This window comes from Vipera ursinii (assembly GCF_947247035.1).
Source record: "Vipera ursinii genome assembly, chromosome: 1".
Lineage (NCBI taxonomy): Eukaryota > Metazoa > Chordata > Lepidosauria > Squamata > Viperidae > Vipera > Vipera ursinii.
Window position 1 is genome coordinate 63488381 of NC_139512.1, and position 26432 is coordinate 63514812.

General features: G+C 37.9%; 1 protein-coding gene across 1 annotated transcript in view; it reads left to right on the forward strand.

The window, feature by feature from the left end:
• Window positions 1-389: 389 nt before the first annotated feature.
• Window positions 390-26432, forward strand: part of RYR3 (ryanodine receptor 3) — a gene marked incomplete at both ends in the record, with an annotated part of 317059 nt that continues 291016 nt past the window's right edge. The window contains one exon of the mRNA XM_083354752.1: window positions 390-440. Coding sequence (XP_083210878.1) covers window positions 390-440 — 51 coding nt within the window. The remainder of the gene's footprint in view (window positions 441-26432) is intronic.

Consider the following 26432-nt stretch of genomic DNA (forward strand, 5'->3'; position numbering starts at 1 on the left):
GCCGTTTCTCCCCCCCTGATTGCGCTATTGAGGAGTAGACCTTTCAAAGGGGAGGGCGACCCTTGGAAACGCAGGGAGGGCTTCCTGCGATGCCCTTCCCGATCGGTTTCTTCCCTAGAGAAGGGGGCAAGGCGGAAGCGGGGGAGGGGGAGGGGGGGTTTGCCTGCTGTGAAATTGGGGAAGCAGTTCCGTTGGTTCTGGCGCTGAGGGGGTTGACTGACAGTCTGCAGTGCAGTGGAGTTGGCGGGGCTCCCCTATATGGCTAAGGATTAGCTAGATGCTAATGCCAATCTGGAAAAGGAGCTGAGGTGAGCCTACGAGCTGCTGCTGAAGAGGCGATCGGAGGCTGAGCAGAGCGGGGACCCCCCCCCGCCCCCACTTCCAGAGCCATGGCTGAAGGGGGCGAAGGAGGGGAAGACGAGATACAGTTCCTACGAACTGTAAGTATCCGTGTGTGTGTGTGTGTGTGTGTGTGCGTGCATCGATCGGTGTCGGGTTTTTTTTTTCTAGAGCAGCCCACCCGGTTCGTTTCCCTCCAGGTCTTCCGAGCCTTAGTAAATAAGGTTTCTTCTCCACCGTCCCTTAAAGCTTTTGCTTCGATTTGAGTCTTGGGGGGGGGGGGGAAGTGGAGAATCTTATTACGAGCCCTTGGGAATCAGATCAACCCCCGGGCGTTCTCCCGTGCCGGTTTGTCTCGCCCGAGACCCTCGGATGGAGTTGGCTGCCCACCCCCTCCTCCACCCCACCCCCCCCACCCCACTCCCCAAGCGAGAGTTGGCTTGGCCATTCCAAGGCTCCTTCCCGAAGCATCCTTGTCAACTTTGTACTCGGGCTTTGGAAATGCGGCACGCCAGATAACCTGCCCTCGGAAACTTCTCTCCAGGCTCTGCTTTTTTTTTTTTTTCCTTCTCTGCGAAATCCGAGAAGGTTGGCACGGGCAAAGGGGAAGCCGGTTTGCCAAGAGACGCGGGCGAACCTTCTGCAACTTCCCACCCATTTTAGGGCGAGCGGAAAGGATGAGCTCGCACGAACGCTTGGGCTTCGGAAGTAAATCGGGCAGGGGTCTTCAAACTTGGCCCTTTTATGACTTGTGGACTTCAACTCCCAGAATTCCTCAGCCAGCTTGGCTGGCTGAGGAATTCTGGGAGTTGAAGTCCACAAGTCATAAAAGGGCCAAGTTTGAAGACCCCTGCTTTAAGGAATGCAGCACTTTTTTTTTTTTGAGAGGACGAGTGTCGGGCGGTGAAATAACCGAATGTGCTTCTCGAAATGCTCTCCTCCCCCCCCCCCCCCCACCAAAAAAGAAGCCTTCGTGTCCTGCTTATAAGCTCTCAAAACAAGATCTGGAACGAAGATCTGATCCACACGTTAACTTTTCTGGGCTGTGGTGGAAAAGTCCTGCTCTCCAGGTGAAATCCTCTGTGTTGAGGTATTTTAGTTATTGATTGGGGTGGGGGGAAGAGTCCTGCTACTTCTCCATTTTTCACCTTCAGGGGGAACGAACAACTCCATCGGGGGTCAAGTAGCCCTGTTGAGCTTGTAGCCCAACTTTTTAAAGGGGGATTTCCAGAATAGAACTTCTCAATAACCAAAATCAGCACCACATCATTGTCAGCTGGTATTAAAGGAAGGAATAAGGAAGATGTGACAGGACCCAGGGCTCTTCCCCACCCCCCCTACCCCCCAAAAAAGAAAGAAAAAAAGATGCCAGCGGTGATAAAATACGGTGATAAAATACGTATCACGCTGGCTTTCTTCCTGAAATCTCCTGATGGAAGAGCTAATTTCGGTGAAGAGCACTTTTGTTCTGTAACATTTCCAGTTGCTTTATGAGATGGAACAGCCACCTGTCTATACAGGGAAGAAGCTAAATATATATTCTGGGCATCAGCTGATATATATTCTTCCAAACAGCTAAGATGCTTCATTTAATATCCCCACTGAATAATAAAGCCAAAAGCTTTCCCCCCTTCCAGACAAATGATGTATATCTTCTGCTTCCTGAAGTGACTTCTGATGAAGTGGTTATCTGTATTCTTTACCCAGCATGTAGAAACTCTTTCCATCTTTCAGTGGATTTGGAATATTTTTTTCCTGTTCAGCATATGAAGTAAAGATATACTTGCTTTTAGGAAGCTTCTTCTTGGCACTAGAATATAGTGCAGAGATTGGGCTGCTGTTTCTCCATTAACAGTACTCTCTTCCCCATTCCCTGCTCCTTCCAGTCTTAATTTCCATCATAAAATGTACACTGAAGCATCCTTTCACTCCCCCCATACCAGAAAACTTATTCATTGAGAGATCGTGACTCTCAAGACTCTTAAAAAAAAGATTCTTTATACCATACCAAAGGGGCTGGTATGATTGATTAACCTCTGACAAATTACTTTGATTGCTGCAATCATATCAATATTAATTATTCCCTGGGCACAGCAACCATGTATTAAAGCATGTCCATAACGTTAAAACACTTTTGCATCTGTGTTTCTAGCTTCTTTATTAGAATAGCTAATAGAAATCCTTAAATATGTGATGTTCTAATTTATAGGGGTTGATTTTGGATTAAATGTTAAGGAAAAGCTTCTTATATGCAACCTGCAACATACTCCTATTCTTCTTAGACTGGCAATGTAATTGTGGATGTGACAGGTCTGATTAGAGACAGGATTCATAGTAATAACCTTGAGAAGTGCTCTTTTCAACAGATAATTGTTAAATATACACAACAGGATTGAGTAAAAATAACCCATATGATTTCATTACTGTACTTAGACACCTAATTTTTCAGATCTCATTTGGAAGCAGTTGTCTTCTGCCTTAGAAGTAGTTAAATGTTAAGAACCAATTCAATAGTACTAAACATTTCTGTTTAGCTTTATATTGGTTGCGTGTTCAGAAACTATTTTGTTGTCAAAAACAGTTTCTGCAGTTAAGGATTTTAAATGGAGCTCCTAAGGTAATACAGCACCAGCTAAACCTATTGGAACATGTCTGCATTAGAAGGGAATTTTACTACCTTTGACCATTTGATTTCATCACTTTATTTTAAATATTTTTAAAAGGACTTATTTCCCACTTTGTTGAACTGTTACACATAATTTGCTGTGTGCCTGATATTCTTTTTTAAAAATAATAATAATAAAATGTGAAAAAGAGCATATCAAGCACACAGCAATTTATATAGTACACTTCAACAAAGTGGGAAATAAGTCCTATGAACTGGGGAATAGTGGACAATCAACCATTTGAATTGATATTACAGATTTTGTGAACAGACATGCACAAAGTCACATATTTGAAAAGCAAAAAGGAAATTGGTTAGCATATTTATTGCCTGATATAAGGATAGCATAGTAATCAGGCTGATGAAAGATTAGAAAAGTCAGTATCTAAAAATTAAGCATAAATACAGGCACTACAGACATGGTAGAATAGGACTGTTGTGTGCCAGTACTGGTAACAATGGCAATGGCAATAGCACTTAGATTTATATACTGCCCCATAGAGCTTTACACTACAGCACTCTCTGGGCAGTTTATGATATCAGCATATTGCCCCTAATAATCTGGGTCCTCATTTTACCGACCTCATAAGGATGGAAGGCTGAGTCAACCTTGAGCCTGTCAGGATCAAATTCCAGGCTGTGGGCAGAGTTAGCCTGCAATACTGCATTTTAACCACTGCACCATCAGGCCTTAATGGTGATTAGTGTTAATTTAATTTTAATTTAATTAATTTTTAATTTTATTAAATTTATATACCGCCCTTTCCCGAAGGACTCAGGGCGGTTTACAGGGTATTTAAAATCAAACAGTACAAAATACAAAAGTTAAAAAACAATTTAAAAAAGATTAAATTATCCCTTAACTAAAAACCTCAGTTAAAAATTCTCAGCCTGGGCCGGAGAGCTCAAAGAGCCAGGTCTTCAGGTCCCAGCGGAATGAACGAAGGTCAGGGGCGGTCCTAAGCTCTACGGGCAGCTGGTTCCAGAGGGCAGGCACACCCACAGAGAAGGCCCTCCCCCTGGGTGTTATCCGCCGGCAATCTTTTACCGGCGGCACCCTGAAAAGACCCTCCCTGTGTGAGCGCACTGGACGAAGGGAGTTTGATGCTGGCAGGAGGTGTTCCCTCAAATATCCCGGACCCAAGCCATTTAGGGCTTTATAGGTCATCACCAGCACCTTGAATCTCACCTGAAGGGCAACCGGAAGCCAATGCAGCTCACGGAGTAGAGGTGTTACATGGGAGTATCGGGAGGCCCCCATCACTACTTGCGCGGCCGCATTCTGCACCAGTTGAAGCCTCCGGGTGGTCCTCAAGGGCAGCCCCATGTAGAGAGCGTTGCAGTAGTCTAAACGGGAGGTCACGAGCGCATGAGTGACTGTGCGTAGGGCATCTTGGTCCAGGTAGGGTCGCAACTGGCGCACCAGGCGAACCTGGGCAAAAGTCCCCCTTTTCTTCAAAATTGAGCCGCGAATCCAGGAGGACACCCAAGTTGTGAGCCCTATCAACGGTGTTGCCTAAGTGGGAGTCAAATTGGTAAATCGATTGTTTCTTCCATTGACTCTTTTACTGGATAATGTATAGGTTTAGCTGACTGGGTAGTAATTTCATAGATATTTATCCATAGAGCCCATAGGGCAAGGAAGACAAGTAAGGAAATGTACATCAGAACATAAAACCCACAACTTACCTACTTGCATCAGAAATTGGGTACAAATATGTTGTGTTCCTGTGTCACTGCATATGTTATTTGGATGTTATTTTGGTTCACTGTGAATGTTTCTGTGTATAAGAGCAGTTCTCTTTAACCATTGGAAGAAGCACATAATTCTTTTTAGATTAATCGAGGGGAAAAACACATACAGAATTAGGCTTTGACTATTTTGTTCTGGCTGAATTCCTAATAACTTTTCAGGCTTCTGTTTCTGTGGTTTTTGAGAATTGTAAACATTTGGGGGGCAGAATGTAAGGATGCCAATGGCAGATGCAAAGTACAACTATGTGTGAACTAAAACTCAGCATATTTCAACACCTCTATAATGCTGTGCATATATATGAGAAAAAAAGTTTCCAGGACACAGCATTATAGAGGTGTTGAAATATGCTGAGTTTTAGTTCACACATAGTTCACACATACACACACACACACACACACACACACACACACACATACATACAAATACACGTGCACACACACGCACACGCACATACACACACAAAGTCTCTTCATTCTTACTTTAAAAAATTGGGGAGTAAAACAATATTACTGCAAAGAAAACATGATTCTCAGATAATGGCTTGCAAAGGCCATGTAATGGACTATGGAAAAAACAAATTTTAGAGACATTCTGGTACACATTACATAAGTTAATGCATGTCTAGTTCTGAGTAAGTCTTACAGGCTTGGTTTATGCAATATCTTAAGGCATATTATGACTTTGGTTTAGTGTATTATGTGTACCCAGCATTGTGGTTTACATATTATGTTTATGGTTTAGCACAATGTGTGAACCGTGCTTAGTCACAAATCATGAAGAAAACCATGGTTAAAAAATTGGATAAACCCAGAGTGTCTGGTGGAGTTTATCTCTAATTAGGTATGTATAAAATAAGAATCTTGCTGTCTAGGTGATATAATACAGATGTCTTCAGAACAACTTTTGGAGCTATGTCATGAACTGACTTGAATTAGACTATGTAAATGTTCAACTATTGCTTACATGTCCCTTCAGCTTTAAATTGTAAATAGATGTTGATGGCAGTTAAATAAATTTTGATGTAGGGTCTCTGATGCTTCCTTTGTTTCAGATGAAACAATCTGAACACACTCAGTGCATTGTTAATGTTACTTATATGCTTGGCTGACTTACTGGATTATCATTAGCACATTTAAGGTCAAGCTGGCAATCAGTCTTGTATTTTTTTCTATACTGAGACTTTGGGAAATTATTGGGAAACTAGAAACTGCAAGAAAGGCTGCGGAAATAAGGAATAAACTTAAACTTAATTCTATATTGTAATTAAGATATTGCATTATGCTTAAAATAAATTATACTATTATATTATAAATTTGTCTCTTTTTAAACTCTCTTTTTGTTAATAGGCAAAACTTTGGTAAAAGAAAAAAAGAACATTTCTGCTCATTCTGTACTTGCAATCCTAAATCTTGAAGTCATATTCAGGGTCTATACAGATAATTGAATATTGTTGTGTCTACTGTGGACAAATAAATATGCATGCCCCATAATGCAACTTAGAATTATGGATTGGGGAACTGTTTTCAGACAAACATTTAAAATGATGCTCATTAAATTAAGTTGCCATCATTTGCCAATGAACTAGTGATGTTAATACTTTTTGAAAGATTACATGGAAGTGAATTTGTTATAATTGCTGGAAGCTCAACATCCAAAGAGAGAGACTGAGAAAGAGAAAGAGAGAGAGAAAGAATTTTGATTTTGCTGGGGATAAATGAGATATGACAGATATTGTCATTTTGTTCTATTTGTGAGTTTTCCTGGGGCATCTTATTGGCCACAGCTGGAAAAAGAATGTACCTTCAGAATCTTCACAACAGTTTTAGAAAACAAGACATCATTTCTGATTTGCAAATCATGAATTCAGTCAAAGCAAATCATGGTTGCTACGCAAATATTTTCAGGATAAAACCCACACTTGGCCTTCAAGTGGCATCTTGGGGCAATAAAGCAAGTAGGCCATAACAAAGATATAGGTACTATCAGGCTCCCAATGAGACAAGAATGAAAATGGCTATAAATTATATCTGCATTTGTGTTCCAAAAATGATAACCCTATCAGATCCTTGTCAGTTTCGGAATGAGTAACAATGATAGAACCAAATTTCTACCTTATCAGATTTAAATGTTTCATGCTGTCTTGCAGTAGCATCATCTCAGAAGGGGAGACAGATTGACTCTTATCATTAGCTCTATATAACATCCTTTAACAACATTGGATTGTCTCTGCGTTCCTTCTGCCCATTGAAAGATGGCACAGAGTTAAGAAAAAATCTTCCATCCATTGACAGCCCTGACAGGCACATCCAGGACAAAAAAAAAACAAATGTATTTTAAAATTAAAATAGAATAAAATATATACAGTTAATGCAATTACTTCCCAATATATCATACTTTCCCCCTTCTGGTTGATAAATTTTGCAGGAGCTCTGGGAATTAAGCCCAACACTGGGAAGGTCATATTGTGAACCCCTTTTGATTTATGACCCAATCCCCAGTACGTTACTCTTTTAATGTAAGTAGTGATTATTTTCATGATTCATGCTTATTTCTCTCTTGTAGCAGAGAAGCACAATAAACATATTTTCTATGAGCAAAAGTTCAAAATCTTGAACAGCTTAAATGGAAAAGATGAGGTAGATAGAAGAAAACATGAAATATTTTAAAAAATATTAGGAAGAACATTTCAATAAAAACAGTTAACATTGTTATAGCTGGTAAGCGTTTGACTAGGTGTATGAATTTAACATTTGGAATGCTATGTTCAAATTGAAGATATTGTACATCACTTGAAAATGGCCATTTGACTATTGTATTAATAAAGCATTTAGAGCAGTGTTTCTCAACTGTGGCAACTTGAAGATGTGTGGCCAGCCTTGTTGTTCCTGTCAAGTTTGAGAAGCACTAATTTAGAGTTTAATGTATGTGTAATTTCTTAAAATTGAAAGAAAGGAAAAGTGAGTAGTTCACTTTCATGAAGTTCAACAGATTCATCACGTATTTGGTTAATATTGGATCAGAATAACAATAGAGCCAATAAAAGTAAGTAACAGTGAAAAGAATATGACATTATACTTTATACTGTATCCTTTCAAGTCAGAGTTGTTATGTACCATGTAGAGGAAGAAAAATGAGGCTTGATAAAAGCATAATCCAATTAGTAGGGTAGTAAAGTCATGCCACCAAGAAATGTCAGATCACAAAGTTTGCAGAGTAAGAAAGAAAACCAAGAAGGCAGGTTTTTGGGTTGCAGGAAACTTTAGAATCATGAGAAAGAAAAGTTCCAGAAGCAAACTTATAGCATCTGTTAAAAAATAGAATTTTAGCTGCCAGAGAATCTGAGTAGCTAATTCCAATAAAATATTTATGCAGCTAAGAGTCAGACCCAAAGAACAATAAGTATCAGTAAAATTCAGAAGGCAAGGCTTGAAGAACCAGCCAGATTTTTTTTTTTAAAAAGTCTTTGATATCAGAAGTGAATAAGCATGAAGGTAGAAGATTCTTGACTGAAAGGCTGTATTGTGCCATTTAACTAATGAATAACATAGGTACTGCTCAGCAAAACCCAAAAAGCATTTTGTGATGAAATCTGATGTAATAACTTCTAAGAGGAAATACCTACAATATATATTTAAGAAATATTTTCATGTCCTCTTTTTCAATTTTTAGAGGTCAGAGACTTGGAGAAAGTTCACTTGCACTGAGAGTAGTGTTGCTAAAACCTCCCCCCAAATCAGATGTCCCAGAGTACATAAAGATCCATCAATATAGAAACAAATCTGACATTCTAGCTTTGTCACTGGCAGAGCCTCACAGTTATGGGACTTTAGGGAATGGGGGCAGAATAACAATGGTAAATAGGTGCAATGGTGTGAGAAGGATCTTTAATTTTCTTTCTTTAGTGATTTTAGCTGCAGCAAAATTGCTGAGACTTTTTTTGTATCCAGTGAATATCTATCAGTAAACATGCACATAAGTCTGCAGTCTTAGTCCCACAGTCAGACATGACTAGTTGCACTGATCATTGAAATGGTAGGTATAGATGACATGCTAAATAGTGATTCATTTAAAATATATGTGACAGTTTCTTCTCTGGGTAACCAAATCATAGGAAATAGGGGAGGAGAAAAGCATGAACAGAGGAGTTGGCTAGGTTCATTTTTACAAAATCTGCTAAACTACAAATTAGTATTGCCTCTGAACACAGCCACTCTGTTACAATAACAGCAAAGGGCAAACAGCTAGCTAGTTAGAGTTTTTAGGCTATCTCAAATTAATTGCCATGTGTTTGATGAGCAACTTTTTAGCTGCAAGGCCGGTGCTGAAACATTAAGAAATCCATCAGGATCAGGACTGTTTTGGCATTTATCTTGCCCTAGGAAATATGGACTGAGACAGCTTGTTTTATAACCATGAACTGACAATGTAATTACAACATAACATCTCAGAAAAGTCTGTTGTGTGGCAGCTACTGGACTGATTGTGTTTGATTTTGAAGTATCTTGCTATGTTGTGTTTGCAATTTTCAGTTTCCAAGATATGTAGCTTAAAATTCTCCTGAGCAAGCCCTCAAGTCCTGGTTCTCACTTGAGGATGATGCAGACATCTTGATGTCTGAAAATAGTGTAGGATCATGACATGGATGGTCACAGACTTTTCTTTCTCATAGGCCACACAGATCACACAGCTTTCCTTCACAGGCTGTGTGTTTATCCTCACAGTTTCTTATTTTGCTCTTCATGTCCTCATTTTCTTTCAACAGAGAAGCGCAAAACTGGTACTGAGACAAAGCTTCTTCTGTCTTTCATGAGAACTCATCATATCCTGGGTTGAAAAACTGAAGAGTTTGGACATGTATTTAACCAATGCCTTTCACATGTTGGGGTGAATTTCAATCTCTTTGTGGAAAAGTAACATTAATGCGGTGGCTCAGTGGGTTAGAACGCTGAGCTTGTCGATCAGAAGATCGGCAGTTTGGCGGGTCAAATCCCGAGTGCCGTGTAATAGAGTGAGCGCCTGTTACTCGTCCCAGCTTCTGCCAACCTAGCAGTTCGAAAGCACGTAAAAAATGCAAGTAGAAAAATAGGGACCACTGCGGTGGGAAGGTAACAGCATTCCATGCGCCTTTGGCGTCTAGTCATGCCGGCCACATGACCACAGAGACGTCCTCGGACAAGCGCTGGCTCTTCGGCTTTGAAATGGAGATGAGCACCGGCCCCTAGAGTCGGAAACGACTAGCGTGCACGTGCGGGGGAACCTTTACCTTTACCTAACATTAATGCTGTTATAAATTAGGGAGTGCATAGTCATGAGCTTTCGGTAATATTTTCAGTATTATTCTTCAGAAATTCTGTCTCCCATCATTATATGACCTACTGCACAAAGTTGAAAGATGCAGAGTCTGGATTCTTGTTAAGAATTTTCCTGCATCGTTTTGTGCCTTTCTGCTTTAAGCTTGTTGGCAAAATAATGATCTGCAAAGAATTGTCAGATGATATGCTCTTATATTTTAGGGTGTCATGCCCATTGTTATTGTCAGGCACTTTGTTTGCTGTGTAGTCATGCTCTATATCAGTGTTTTTCAACCTTGGCAGGTTTAAGATGTGTGGACCATTTCCCTGAATTTATCATCTAGGAGGAAGTAAGATGGAAACCAGCTGAAATCCATACATCTTAAAGTTGTCAAGATTGAGCTAAACTGCTCTATATGAAAATAAGAATTGTTTTCCTAATCTCAACTTTGATTCAGGTTCATTGATTATCTAAAAAGCTAATTTGCCATTTATGATGTATATCTCTAAAATTGCATTCTATCCCTGCAAACTTTGTTTAACTGAACTTCATATTTTGCAACCACTGTGCAGAAGTCCATACATTTTATTAATGGACAGATACTGTCTGCAAAAGGCCTTGATTTTTCCCCCTGTAATCTCTTTCTCAGTTACAATGACTCAAGAATGCTCAAGAAGAGTCTTGTATCACCTCCATTTCAAAATTGAGTTGGGGGTGGGGGTGGGGTGGCGAGAAATCTTGACAATTGCTGTCTTTTCAAATACAAGGATTTGTGTGGAGTTTTTGGTAGTCTCTGAGCTTGGTTGTTTGCTTGCAGACTTTTCATTACCTGACTAGGTAACATCTTCTAGTACAGGGCTTTTCAACCTTTTCACCCATTGTACCACTTTTAGGATATGGCAACATCCAAGTATCACCAGTCACCTAGCAAGGTGTCAAAAACCTGATAACCAAAAAAAAAGAAAAGAAAAGAAAAGAAAAAAAGTAATGAAGTACAGGTAGTCCTTGACTTACAACAGTTTCCTTAGTGACTGTTCAAAGTTACAATGGCACTGAAAAAAGTGTCCCCCAAGCCACAGCCGAGCAAGACACCTGCCTGCCTGCCTGGTGGCGCTCTTCCTTCTGTCCGAGGTTTTCATTGTTGTGAGCACTTCTGTTGAGGATTGGCAGCAGGGGTGTGTGTGTTTGGTTTTTATTCCCCCCGTCTGGTGGGTGGTTGCAGCAGGTTTTGGTCACTTCACATGACCCTGGGACACTGTGACCATCATAAATATGAATCAGTTGCCAAGCATCTGAATAAATCACAAGACCCTGGAGATGCTGTAACATTCCAGCTGATTGGCGCTTCTTCTGGGCTCAGAAGCGCCAGGATCAGCGCCGAGCTTCAGCTGGAGCCTGGCGCTGATCTTGGTGCTTCCGCTGAGCCCTGACAGCCCTGCAGCTCCAGCCATCTCTAGCTCAGGCTTCTGCAGTGCTGCTACCGGTTCAGCTCATTCCCCTCCCCTGCTACCACTTTTCTAGGATGGTCGCATACCACCTGCCAGGTGTCAATGTACCACAGGTGGTACCCATACCACTGATTGTAAAGCCCTGTTCTAGTAGGTGACCCTAGTAGGTGACCGTTCTGTAACTGATGGTGAACAATCAATTGAAATTGAAACATTGTACCTCTTTTGGAACAGTTTTACCTAGTTGGATAATGAAATGTAAGCAAACCATCAAGCTCAGGGAACACCAAGGACTTCACAGTTCAACTCTAAGTGACATATAATCTCTTCTGCAAGGATTTCTTTTTATTTTGTGGAGAGTTGGGAGGGTATAGCATTGGATGTGTCTTGCAGGACAACACGGTCAGTTTGGAAACAATTTATGAGTTGAATGTCTCATAGCTAGCTATCAATCTCATGGGTATCAAAATAATGATCTGCAAAGAACTTTCAGATGATAAGCCCTTATATTTTAAAGTGTTGTGCCTATTGTTATTGTCAGGCACTTTGTTTGCTATGCTGTCATGCTCTGTATCAGTGTTTTTCAACCTTGGCAAATTTAAGATGTTAAATTTGTCAAGTTAGTATTAGTTTTCTTATGCAAAAGAAACATCCGGTGAATTTGCATAAGAACAAGTTTTCAGTGCTTAAGGTAAAAAGTTATTTGAATCCAGCTCCCGGTGATCACATGGAGACATTTACCTCTGCTGCAGCTTCCACTTGCTGTTGACAGCCTTCTTTGTTGTAGATATCCTATCCTTGCAGCAATGTTTTTTTCCAGTTTACTCCTTGTTCTTCCTGTCATTCAGTTTCAGCTTTTGAGTACTATTACAAGGACTCTCCAACACACGATCTATATTGATATTTAGAGTAATCTTAATCTAGTTTCCTGGGATATTACAAGTAACCACTTTTCCAATCATGCTGTATTATTCCTTTGGGGTCAGTAAACAATATAGATCTTCCTGGATATGGCTCAATTGAGCAATGCTTAAATTAACCAGAATGAGTGATTTAAGAATCTCAGCACTTAAGTTCCCCACTTTCCCCAACTGGCTGAGCAGGTTTTGAATGGTAGAACATTAGAATGTGTATTATGCTGAGAAATAGCTCCAGCTAGACAATAAGAGCAGTAACTTTCCTTGAATACATAGCATTATGCATATAAGCATAATTGTAAAAGATGCCTACGGCCAAATTACTTCAACTATCTAAAAAGGAGCAACTATTTCAAAATTTATTATCTGCAGTGCAATGAAATTTAAACAAAAGAAAAAAAGGAAATAAATGAATGCATTCTTCATATATCATAACAGTCTAATTTCAGCACAGAGCATTAAAATTTTTAATAAGACTTGATACCTGTTTCCTTATTTGGAAAACTAATTTAACCAACCAGCTTTACTGTTTGGGAATCTAGGAATCTACTTTATAAGGAATCAGATTGTTGGGTCCTTCAACCTTATCAAAACAACAAATCCCAAAGGTTTCAGACAAGTTTGTTTTATTTCTTTTTTCAGCCACAAGAGGTGATAGCAATGATTGAATCTTAAAGGTTTAGTCTGAAAAATGTTTATTCTGCCTACAAGGAGCTCTTTAATTCTGCAGCTCTCTGTCCCAAATTATTAATCAGAGTTGTACAATGCTTTGAATTGGATTTCATAAAAGTGCTTCCAGGTACATGGGGGAGCCCCACGTAGGAATAATACCTCATGATAGGATATGTGACTACTTGTAATATCCAAAGAAACTAGAGTAAGATTACATAGGTTGATTTTTCCTTTTTCTTTCCATTTTTCCTGCAGATTTTATGCTATCTTTCTATGCTCTATTTCTATGCTTAGTTTGTATTAGTTTTTATTATTGTAATAAAAATTCTTATTCAGATGTTATTCAGATGTAAGATTTGGCTCTTTTTCAGTATAAAAATCACCATTGGAACATCTGAGGGAACACCTGCTGCCGGCATCAAGTTCCCTTCCTCCTGTGCGGTCCCACAGGGAGGGTCTTCTCAGGGTGCCGCCAACAAAGGATTGCCGGCGGGCAACACCCAGGGGGAGGGCCTTCTCTGTGGGCGCGCCTGCCCTCTGGAACCAGTTACCCGTAGAGCTTAGGACTGCCCCTGATTTTCGTTCATTCCGCTGGGACCTGAAGACCTGGCTCTTTGAGCTTTCCGGCCAGGACTGAGGATTTTTTAATTTTTTAACTTATTGTAATTGGGTTTTTAATCAGAGTTATAGGGGTTTTAGATTTTAATTAAGGAAAATTTAATCTATTTTAATTGTTATTAATTTTTGTATTGTAATGTTTTAATTGCCTTGTGAACTGCCCTGGGTCCTACGGGAGAAGGGCGGTATATAAGTTTAATAAATAAATAAATAAATAAATAAATAAATAAATAGTGTCCTAAGTACCACCTTAGTAACAGCTGGGATAGGTGACAGAGTTATGCTAAAAATTGGGTTTGATACAATTATTCTAATAATGAAGATATATCTCTTACGTCTAATAGGACTGGTGGATGTTTTCTGCTTAATCAATCTTCATTCAATTGTAGAAGAGCAGATAAAACACTGAAGTCACAATTAATTTGGATTAAAAAGAAAAAAAATACAATTTTTCTAGAATATCTAAAAAGTATTAGAGTAAATACTATGGCACACTGTACAAACTATAAAATGGTACCTGGTTATGGTCAAGAAGATAAAATCATATTGATTTGATAACAAGGTAAAACGAATCTGAATGACCAGGATATTTAGTGAAGAATGAAAATAATAATTCTGTCGGAGGGGGAATGCCTGTGTAGAGAGGGAGATACAGAATAAGATGTTACATTTTTTTTATTATCCTCCATCAGATGGACACAGTCTTTGTTCAGAGGAGATCTATTGCTATCTTCCTTCAGTAATGAACGTTGGGAGGTTTCTTTTCAATTAATGGCATCCATAATAGGGATTTGGGGAGAGCTGGAAACAAGTTGTTCAACATTATTTAGTAATCCTTATTGAATGCTTCAAATTATTTGCCTTCTTATTTTTGCAGTCTCTTATTAGTCTTGCAGCAGCATCTGGCATCTTTCACACCATTCATTGTGTGTAATTCATATGCATCTGATGCCAGGAGTCATTAATTCTTGTTTCACATCTAACATAATATTCACTATATTCTGTTTGCTTGCTTTGTTGGTTTGTTGGTTTGTTTTGGTGTTCAGTTTGGAAAGGTGCTTTGAGTCATCCCATTTCTGTTAGGACTTAAGAGCTGGGTTGGAAAGGTTGAAATAGCAATCTGGAAACAGATAAGTTTTATCTAAAGATGGTACCTAAAGACTGTTTTACCTTCAACAGTCTAGGCAAATCAGCAAGAAGCAGTCTCTTACAACAAAAGGGCAGAAAAAATAACAGAATTAAAAACCAAAGACGCACATATATATATACACACACATACACACATGCACATATATTCTTAAGTCTAGAGTAGCTGATTCTCATTTTTACTAGGTAACAGTATCTACTGTTATCTGTCCTAAACATATCCTTACCTAGTCTTTGTTATTGCTTTGAGGCTTCTGAATGCAGTTTAAAGAATTACTATAGTTGAGGCCTGTATGTAACATGTCCCTGTTCATCTTCCTTAGTTAAGGTGCTGATCAATGGGATTAAAAATCTGTATAGTATAAAATTCCTTTTAAATCTATGTCAGTAAGAATTTAATATAAAAATAACTGTATTATATTAACCATATTATTCTAAATTATGTTGGAGATCTAGAACCAGGTTGTTACAAGCTGCCAACTGTTGTGACAAAGACCATTTAGTTACTCAAAGACTTTAAAAAAACATTCTTAATAGCTATTGCTTGTAAAGCTTTATTATCTCATTTCTCCAGGACATACAAAATCAGCAACCATAAAAAGGTTAGTGAAATATCAGAAAACTAAAGAGTATCTTTTTAAAAATAAACGGAAAAAAAATATTGAACAATCCTTCATATAAAGATTATTTCATTTACCGTATATACTTGAGTATAAGCCGAATTTTTCAGCCCACTTTTTGGGCTGAAAAATTCCACTTCGGCTTATACTCCAGTCAACAAAAAAACTTACCGAGGACTTGTGCGCGGCCGAGGCTTTGGTGCTTCCGGGATCGCGCGCACCTCGGCCGCGCACAAGTCCTCGGTAAGTTTTTTTGTTGACTGGAGTATAAGCCGAAGTGGAATTTTTTTATGTTATGTCCATACTAGTGTGCCTCAACAAATGGGTGCTCATTTAACAGGTACTTGGTGTTATGAGGAAGCCAAGCTAGATTGGATGCATGTAGTTTAGATACAATGGTGATCTTCCAAATCATGTATGACTTGCAGGTAACTAGAGGACAAATTCAGACTGACATTTCCTTATATAACATGACATTTGGAAATCAGTCCTCAGGTATTTTTTTAAAAATGTAAGGTCAGACAAATAATCATGCATTGGCTCATATATTCTTTCTTATATTTGACCTTGCAGAAACAAAACTCTGAAAATCATAACAAATCACACATAGATGTCTTCTGGAATAAATCAGTCACCTTGATCACTGTGATGCTTGAAGTTTGTCCACTCTCTCTATTGTAACCTATTCTAAAGAAAGTTTAGAATAGCATTTAAAATGTTAACAAAATGAAAGGAAGTTGGCATGCTGTCAAGTAAAGCACTAGTCTCCCAAATACTTTCCCCCCCCCAAGCTGCTCTTAGTTCCACCTAAGCCACATCTGAATTCTTAGAAAATAAAGATAAAGGATGGTTGCACCTCAGTGCTTTGTTTGTGAATGCCAATAAATAGACACAATCAAGTTCGGGGTCAATTATGAGGGTTATGGTTAGGGCTTGTTTTTCTTGCTAAGGCCTACTCCCAAAATATTAGATGTTCTAGGTGGCCCCAAAAGAATGGCTTTCATTAACCGTGGTTACTTGTATTTTTGTATTTTTTGTTCTAATGAGAAATAAATTTAAAGAATTCTACTGTAACTTAGCTGAAAGTATCAGTGATGATGTACTTGAATTTTATTTGTGTATAAAAGTTTAGAATAGCATCATTCATTTACAATTCCATAATAAATTACCCTTTATCTATGTAAGAAACCCTTGATGGCTTTTAAGATTGAATAATGTTCCAAATGGTTTATATGGACCTTTTATATTATTTTCTCTTAAAAGCTTTAAAAGACCCACATGATTTAGTTTTTTGTCCAATTTTATATAGGACTGTTTTGGACTACCCTGATTTTATCCAATTTTAAGAAAATCTTAGGGCTGTAAGACAGTATTAAGTGTTATTCTCTCTAAGAGGAGGAACTGGACATATTTCCTTTCAAACTAACTGTGATTTATGAATCCAAACAAATTATTAATTTTAATGATGATACAGGGAAAGATGCCAAAATCCAGTTGTGGTTTATAAACTTGTTTGTTTTCACCACCAATTAATGGATTTAAGTTTGTTTGGAGGTCCTAGCAGGAAGCAAAACCATACTCTTGAGCAGAGAGTTGCACACTCCTGCCATACCACTTTCTTTCTTTTTTCTTTTTTTATAGCAAATTTTATTATTGAAAACTTTGGACAAGGTGTTAACGGTCTGACAATCCTTCTTGTCTTGCATCATTTTTGTGTTTTATATACATACCGTATATACACTTTATGTACATATCATTTATATACAGTTATAGAATATTCAATCTTATCAACCACCTTATTCTAGTAATATGTGAAATCAGCATCCTGTGTGTTTCTGTTGTGACCTTTCTTTCTGTTCCCACCATGAGTAAAACTTATTCCAAATTTTGTAGTAATCTGACTCCAAAGTTAACTTGTCCATTTCTGCGCACGCCCAAATTTTATTTATCATTTCACTCTCGTCCGGTATTTCACTGTTTTTCCATTTCTGGGCGAACGTCATTCTCGTTGCTGTGATGATGTGTATCATTATATATAACTCTTCTTTGGTATGCTTCTCTGTTGTTATGCCTAGTAGGAAAAATTCTGGTCTGTAATCTACACTCCGTCCTGTTATTTCTTCTAACCATATCCGAATCCTTTGCCAATACTTTTGTGTCTTATTACAGGACCACCAAACATGAAAATAAGTACCTAATTCTTCAGAACACTCCCAACAGCTAGGGGATATTGTCTTGTACATTTTGGCTAATCGTACAGGGGGGAGATGCCACTGATAGAACATTTCATATAAATTTTCTTTATAAGCTGAGGCCAGCGTTATCTTTTTATTTCTATCCCAGAGAGTTTGCCAAATATTAAAATCTATGTCATGTCCCAAATTTTTAGCCCATATCAACATTGGTTCTTTAACTTGTTCCTCAAACATTTTGTACCCCAATAGCAAACTATACAATTTCCTTATTTGTTTCTCATCTGGCCCAATAAAATTTTATCCAATGCAGTTTCTTGAATATTTATCCCCCAATATTTCTTATCTTTCCCATATCGTGTTTGTATCTGTAGGTAAGCCCACCTTTCCAATTTTATCCCTTGTTGTTCTAGTTCCTGTCTAGATTTCAATTCTCCCATTTCATTCGTAATATCCTTGTATGTAGTACTGTTTTCCAAATTAAACAAATTTGGGTAGACTATCGCTTCAAGGGTGGACAACCAGACTGGTACTTTAATGTAATTTTGTTTTCTAATTTTATTACAAATTTTAAGTAGCACTTGTCTAATCCGATGGTTTTGAAAATGTTGATATAGCCCTTGCTTCTCATTCCATAGGAATGCATGCCAGCCTAATTGCAGATCATGGCCTTCTAGAGTTAATAATCTTTTATTCTTTAAAATTATCCATTCTCTAATCCAGGTTAGCGTCGCTGCATGATAATATGTTTCCCAGTCTGGTAGTCCAAAACCCCCATTTTCTTTAACATCCTGCAGATGTTTCATTTTAATCCTTGTTTTTTTCCCTTGCCATATAAAATTTAATGTCAGTTTGTTCAGGTTCCCAAAAAATTTTTGATCAAGTTGTATAGAAATATTTTGGAAGAGGAATAGGATTTTAGGTAATACATTCATTTTTATGACAGCAATTCTCCCTAACAATGAAAGGCTCAAGTTTCCCCATCTTTCCAGGTCTTCTTTTATTTGTTTCACTATTTTGTCATAATTGTCTTCTTTGATTGAAGTGCATCTGGCCGTAATAGTAATTCCTAGATATTTTATCTTCTTAACTATTTATATATCCATAATCCTAGCCAAGTTTTATTTCTGTTTATTCGTCATATTTTCAACAATCATTTTAGTTTTAACTTTGTTTATTTTCAGCCCAGAGGCTTCTCCATATTTATCTAATTCTTCCAACAGTTTTGGTCCTGATTGTTGTGGATCCTCCATAATAAAGACCAAATCATCTGCAAATGCTTGAAGTTTAAAATTTTCTTTTTTAATTTCTAATCCTTTTATATGCAGTTCATTTCTAATTATCCTCGTTAGGACTTCTAGCATCAGTATAAATAGTAATGGGGATAAAGGACATCCTTGTCATGTTCCTTTTTGTATTTGAAATTTCCTGGTTGTTTCCCCATTTATTATTATTTTAGCTTCCTGATTAGTATATATTGCCCTTATTATATTTATAAATTTTTCACCCATATCCATATACCTAAGCTGTTGATATATAAACGGCCACTTAACATTATCAAAGGCCTTCTGGGCATCTAGGAATAATAACGCCATTTGTTGTCCACTATGTATTTCGTAATTATTCTAGGGTGTCCAATATTATCCTAATACTGTGCTTAGTTTGTCTTTTGGCTAGAAATCCATTCTGGTCCACATGTATAAAATTATTTAAAAACCTTTTTAATCGCTCAGCTATAATTGCTGTAAATATTTTATAGTCAGAATTAAGTAACAATATTGGTCTAAAGTTTTGAATTGATGTATGGTCTGTGTTATCTTTTGGAATCAGGACAATATTCACCTCTGACCATGACCTTGGGGTTTTTGCTTCATCCAGGACCGTGTTAAACACATCCAATAACGTCTTAAAATGTTTTGTTGTTCCTTATAAATTTCTATCGGGAGGCCGTCAGGACCCGATGCTTTGTTATTTTTTTTGTTTATTAATGGCCATTATCACCTCTGACATCCTAATTTCTTCATTCAACATATTTTTAATTTCCTCTGTAACTTTTGGTAGTGTTGCTTTTTTGAAACATTCCTCCACTTTCTCCTCATTTTCCTGGCTATCTTCCTTATATAATTTCTCATAAAATTCCTGGGCTATAATATTTTCCTCCTCTTCTTGATAGTGTATTCTCCCTTTGTCATCTCGTAATTTACTAATCCAACTTTTCTCCTTTTGTTTTTTTCAATTTGTGTGCAAGCCATCGACCAGGTTTGTTTGCATTTTTGAAAAAGTTCTGTTTTATACATCTTACCTGTTGTGCTAATTTTTCTTTTTCTTAGATGTTAAGTTTATGTTTAATTAAGTCCATTTGTTGTTTTACATTCTTTTTTTGTGGTTCATGTTGGAGTATTGTTTCCAATCTTTTGTATTCCCCTTCTAACATTTTCTGTTGTTGTTTTTTCTCCTTATTCTTTTTCACCATATATGCTATAGCTACTCCTCTCATAATTGCCTTAGCTGTGTCCCAATGATTTTGGATAGAGGTGTCTTCAGCTTTATTTTAAAAAAGAAGTCCAATTCTCTCTCCATCTTTAATCTGAAGTCATCTTCTTTCAATATTGATCTTTGTATAGTCCATCTAGATGTTTTTTTGGACCCTTTCCAGCTAAATTTCACAGGGTTGCGGTCTGCCCAGGTGCTTGTCTCTATATACAAGTCTTCGACTTCAGAGTTAATTTCCCTTAACATCCACACCCTGTCAATCCTAGACCACGAACTATGTCAATTGGAATAATATGTATACTGTTTAGCCTCGCGATTCCTTTCTCTCCATATGTCCTGGATGTTTAGATCTTTGGCCAATTTGAAAAAGGATCTTGGTAGTGTTCTTCTTTTCCTTTTCCTGGTCTTATTACCTTTGTAGTCCAAATTATTATCAATAATAGCACTGAAGTCTCCTAGCACACAGATCTCATCGTAGTCTACTATCACATATCTTATTATGTAACATTTTAAAAAACTGTTCTTGGTTTCCATTTGGGGCATATATTTCTACTATCACTACTTTCCTATGGTTTATTTCTACCTCAACTATCAATATTCTACCTTCTCTATCTCTATAAATTTGTTTAGCTACCAATTTCTCATTCACATATAATACCACCCCCCTCTTTTTTTGTTGATCTAATTACACAAATATATTTCCTAATTTTGGTTGATCTAACAGGTATTTCTGTTGCTGTTTTATATGAACTTCCTGAATTGCAATTATATCTAATTTTTGACGAATAAGTTTATTAAAGATTTTCTGTCTTTTCATTGGCGAGTTTAAACCATTAATATTGAGTGACAAAATCCTGCATTCTTCTCCCTTTATTTTACTTATATCTGGGTCTTGTGCTTCTCGTTGTGCGGATCTCTCTTGTTTCTTTGTCTCTGCCTTCATATTTCTCTGTAGTCTCTCCAGATTTATTTCCTCTAACCTCTGTTCCTAGTACCTTCCCTATTATAGCCATCAGTCTTGCATCCCTTTCTCTTATGTCTCCTCCATCTTGGTCTTCTACTTCATCTTCATTGTTAAAGTGGAGCTTATAAAAAGCTTCTGCCTTGTCTATCGAGTCTAATCTATACCTTCTATCTTACCACGTGACTAGGATGCCTTCTGGAGTTAACCATCTAAAGTTCACATTATATCTAATCAATTTCGATGTCAAAAATTGGTAGCCTCATCTCAAATCCCTCATTCTTTTAGGTATTTGTTTGAGAATTGTTATTTGTTGTCCTCCATAGTCTAGCGGCTCCTCTCTTGATCTATGTAGTAATTCATCCTGGGTCAATTTTTTGACCAATCTCACATGTACTTCTTTCAGAAGATTATGTCTCCTCGCATAGTTAGTTTGGACCCTATACGTCTCATCAATTTCCGCCAACATTTTATCTTTTCCTCTGCCATCATGTCCGTCCTGCCATACCACTTTCATCTGCCTTGCTATCAACCCTGGTCTCAACCACAATAGTTTGGTGTAGTGTTGAGGTGCCGGCCTAGTAACCAGGAGATTGTGAGTTCTATTCCTGTCTTACGCAGGAAAGCTGACTGTGTGACTTTGGGCCTGTCACATTCTTTCACACCATTACAACAACAACAGCAACAATAATAATAATAATAATAAAGTTGGAAGGGACCTTGGAGGTCATCTAGTCCAACCCCCTGCTCAGGCAGGAAACCCTATACCATTTCAGGCAAATGGCTGTCCAATCTCTTCTTAAAAACTTCCAGTGTTGGAGCATTCACAGCTTCTGGAGGCAGGTTGTTCCACTGCTTAATTGTTCTAACTATCAGGAAGTTTCTCCTTAGTTCTAGGTTGCTTCTGTCCTTGATTATTTTCCAATCATTGCTTCTTGTCCTGCCTTTGGGCGCTTTGGAGATTAGCTTGAGTCCCTCCTCTTTGTGGCAGCCCCTGAGATATTGGAACGCTGCTATCATGTCCCCCCTCATCCTTCTCTTCATTAAACTAGACATACCCAATTCCAGCAGCCGTTCCTTATATGTTTTAATCTCCAGTCCCCTAATCATCTTTGTTGCTCTTCTCTGTACTCTTTCTAGAGTGTCAACATCTTTTTTACATTGTGGTGACCAAAACTGGATGCAGTATTCCAAGTGTGACCTTACCAAGGCATTGTAAAGTGGTATTAATACTTCACGTGATCTTGATTCTATCCCTCTGTTAATGCAGCCTAGCACTGTGTTGGCTTTTTTGGCAGCTGCAGCACACTGCTGGCTCATATTGAAGTGATTGTCCACCAGGACTCCGAGATCCCTCTCACAGTTACTACTATTGAGCAAGGTACCCCCTATACTATACCTGTGCATTTGGTTTTGCTTGCCTAAATGTAGAACCTTACTTTTTTCACCATTGAATTTCATTTTTTTAGATAGCGCCCAGTGTTCAAGTCTGTCCAGATCCTCCTGTACCTTAAGCCTATCTTCTGGAGTGTTGGCTATTCCTGCTAGCTTGGTGTCGTCTGCAAATTTGATGAGTTCCCCATTTATCCCTTCGTCCAAATCATTGATGATGTTGAAGAGCACTGGGCCCAGAACAGACCCCTGGGGCATACTACATACTTCCCTCCATGTAGATGCAGTTCCATTGAGGACCACACGCTGAGTACGGCCGGTCAGCCAGCTATGAATCCATCTGGTGGTGATTCTGTCTAATCCACATTTTTCTATCTTATCAAGTAGAAGGTTGTGATCTACTTTATCAAATGCCTTACTGAAGTCCAAGTAAATTATATCCACAGCATTCCTCTGATCCACTAATTTTGTCACTTGGTCAAAGAATGCAATAAGATTTGTCTGGCATGATTGTTTTTGACAAATCCATGTTGGCTTTTAGTAATGACTTTGTTTACCTCTAGGCACTCGCTGATTTGTTGTTTGATTATCTTTTCCAGAATCTTCCCAGGTATTGATGTCAGGCTGATAGGTCTGTAATTTCCTGGATCCATTTTTTTTCCTTTTTTGAAGATGGGAACTACATCAGCTCTTTTCCAATCCTCTGGTAGTTCCCCAGTGCTCCAGGATCTTTGAAAAATATAGTTCAGTGGTTCTGAGATCACATCTGCCAGTACCTTGAGAACCTTGGGGTGTAATCCATCTGGTCCTAGTGATTTGAACTCGTCTAGACTGGACAGGTGCTTACTTATCATTTTCTTGCCTATCTTAACTTATATTTCTATTCTGTTTTTTATGGAACTATTTTTGATAGGTTGGTCTATTTCTTCCCTTTGTGTAAAGACAGACGCAATAAATGAGTTAAATAGTTCTGCTTTCTCCCTGTTGCTTGTCACCTTCTTGCCACTTTCCCCCACTAATGGACCAATCATCTCCTTCACTTTTTTCTTGTTTTTTACATGTTGAAAGAAGCTTTTTTTTGTTATTGTTGACTTTGGTCACAAGCCTTAGTTCATTTTGAGCCTTAGCTTTCCTCACTTCATCTTTGCAGGCTCAGGCTAAGAGTTGTTATTGTGGGAAAAATAAGAAAAAGGAATGAGTACGATTTTAAACATTAATACTGGAAAAATTAAATTTGTGATAGGTTTCCAGTGGTTTATATGATAAGATTCCAAAGAATACATGTACTGTCACATTCAGATCAAGATGACCAGAGAAATGTCAGTATTATCCTTGCAAAATTACACACAGTACACACATACAGAGAAAGAGAGAGAGAGAAAGAGAGAGAGAGAGAGAGAATCTCTCACACACATACACACAGATTTATATATACATACACAGAGACAAAATAAATCTTCATGGTGATTCCCCAAGAATATCAATAATTGAACTAATTGAATGTTCAGTCCTACACTAGAAGAATAAATTGGCTTTTGCATGAATTACATGCTCAGTTCCCTTTCTTATCATCAATCACCATCCCAAATGAAACAAGTGAATTAAAGCTTGCCTCAGTGTACAATTATTAAATACTGTAGTTCTAAGTCAACAAGTTTAAGAAAATGTGTATAGCTACAACATCATGAAAAACTTTATTATTCATTTACAAGAATATACTCTCAATGTGTATGTGTGTGTGTGTGTGTGTGTGTGTGTGTGTGTGTGAGAGAGAGAGAGAGAGAGAGAGAGAGAGAGAGAGAGAGAGAGAGAGAGAGAGAGAGGTTGGTTTATGTTTGTATTGGTTTAAAAAAGAAAAAAGAAAAATTCACCCATAGAACTACAGGTAGTCCTTGACTTATGACCACAACTGAGCCCAAAATTTCTCTTGCTAAGTGAGACAGTTGTTAACTGAATTTTGCCCCATTTTACAACCTTTCTTGCCACAGTTGCTAAGTGAATCACTGCACTTGTTAAGTTAGTAACACAATTACTGGCCTGGCCTGATGGGGGATTGGGGGGGGGGGTTTATTGCTGTTTTACTGGGGTTTTAATTGTATTGTATGATTGTTTTTTAGTGGGCATGTATTTAATCTTTTTTAAATATTTGTAATTTTGCATTTTTATTCTTGCCCTGTTCACCGCCCTGAGTCCTTCGGGAGAAGGGCGGTATAGAAATATTAATAAACTAAACTAAACTAAACAATTGTTGAGGGAATTTGGCTTCCCCATTGACTTTGCTGGTCAGAAGGTCACAAAAGGTGATCACATGACTCTGAGACGCTGCAACGATCATAAATATGAGTCAGTTGCCAAGGGTCCAAATTTTGATCATGGCTATGAAGAGTTATATTTTGGGCATTGTTGTTTTTTTGTTCATTGTTGTTGTTTTTATGAGGTAGGCCCATAAAGGAGGCAATGCAGAATTCCACCAAAGTATGAACAGAAGGGAACAAGCAGGAATTTGTATAAAGGAAGAGTGCTAAAAGAAACTTTTCCTATAATCATAAGAAAGTCTATTACTCCACGTTTATTGCTCATAGAATCCTTCTGGTTACTTGTACATATGCCAGTTTTAAACTGTAGAGTTCTGTAACTGGAACCAGAAAAAGAGAAAAATTGTGTAGCCTTGCCTAACTATTGCTATCTCGCTTTTGTAATCAGCGTTTGCCTCAGTGGGAAACATGTGCAAGGATGTGATGTACTAAAGGAGGGAATAAGGGAGTGAACGTGAATGATTGTTGTCTTCCTTATATTGTAATAACTCTGTTGTCTGATTTTCATTGGCTAACAAAGTTTATAAAGCAATGCTACTAACTTTCTAAGGTGTGACACTTCTGAACGCACCTGCTGCGAGTGTTCAGATTGTGTTCCCACCCAGGACTTACCTGTATATCGATAATACTGTCATTGCTCATCTTCCAAAGCTGTCTGTAGCTGTTCTGCATCCCTTATCTTGTATTTGGACTTTGACAGATGTTGAATACATCCTTGGCAGCAACATAACCCCACAGTGGTGCCAGTCAAAACCACATGCAATAGCTGGACAGAATCAAGATATTTTATTTGTGTTACTTTAAAGTTTTTGTAAAATGTGAAAAAATCTCAGGGAGGTGATAAATAATCTCAGTTCTCTAAGCCTGTATACATTTTTTATGAGCAAAAGGAAGTAGTTCCATAATATTAGTTTTTAGTAAGGAAGATCATTCTGGAATGAGTCTTCAGTGCAATTCAGAAAAATAAAAAGGTGCCGAGACTTATGGAAATTACATATTAAGCAAAACTAGCTTTTTCACATGTTTGATGACCTCATTTTGTCTATTTATGTCTGTTAAAACCAGACATTATCTTAGAAATGCTAGCAGAATTTATGCATAAATACACAAGTAAAGGTTACCTTATATTACCTTACAAAAGAAAGGTAGCGCGCTAAATGATTCAAAAGTAATAATTAAATTAACTGTATCAGCTTTTAATGTTAATACCCACACCAAAATTCTCTTTTCATCCCTTTGTTTAGCTGACATTTTATTATAAAAAATGTTGGTTGTAATAATTTCAGCCCAGATAAGTTATTTTGATGAAAACTGTCAGAATGATACAGTTCTTCTAAACCTTTCTTTTCATGCTCTGTGTCATTTACTACAAAAACTGATACTTCTGAATACTTTGCAGAGCTAGAATTTAGAGATAGACCATAACTGAGCCCTCAATTGATGTGATGGGGGTTAAGTAGGTCATCATGTGACCATGCTGGATTTTATTATCTTTTTTCTGGCAATTGTGAAGTGAATGTGGCAGTCATAAAGAGAACCAGTGTTCACTATGGGACAAATTTTGCTGAAAACCAGAAGTAAAAATTGGTTTCTGGCAAGAACATTG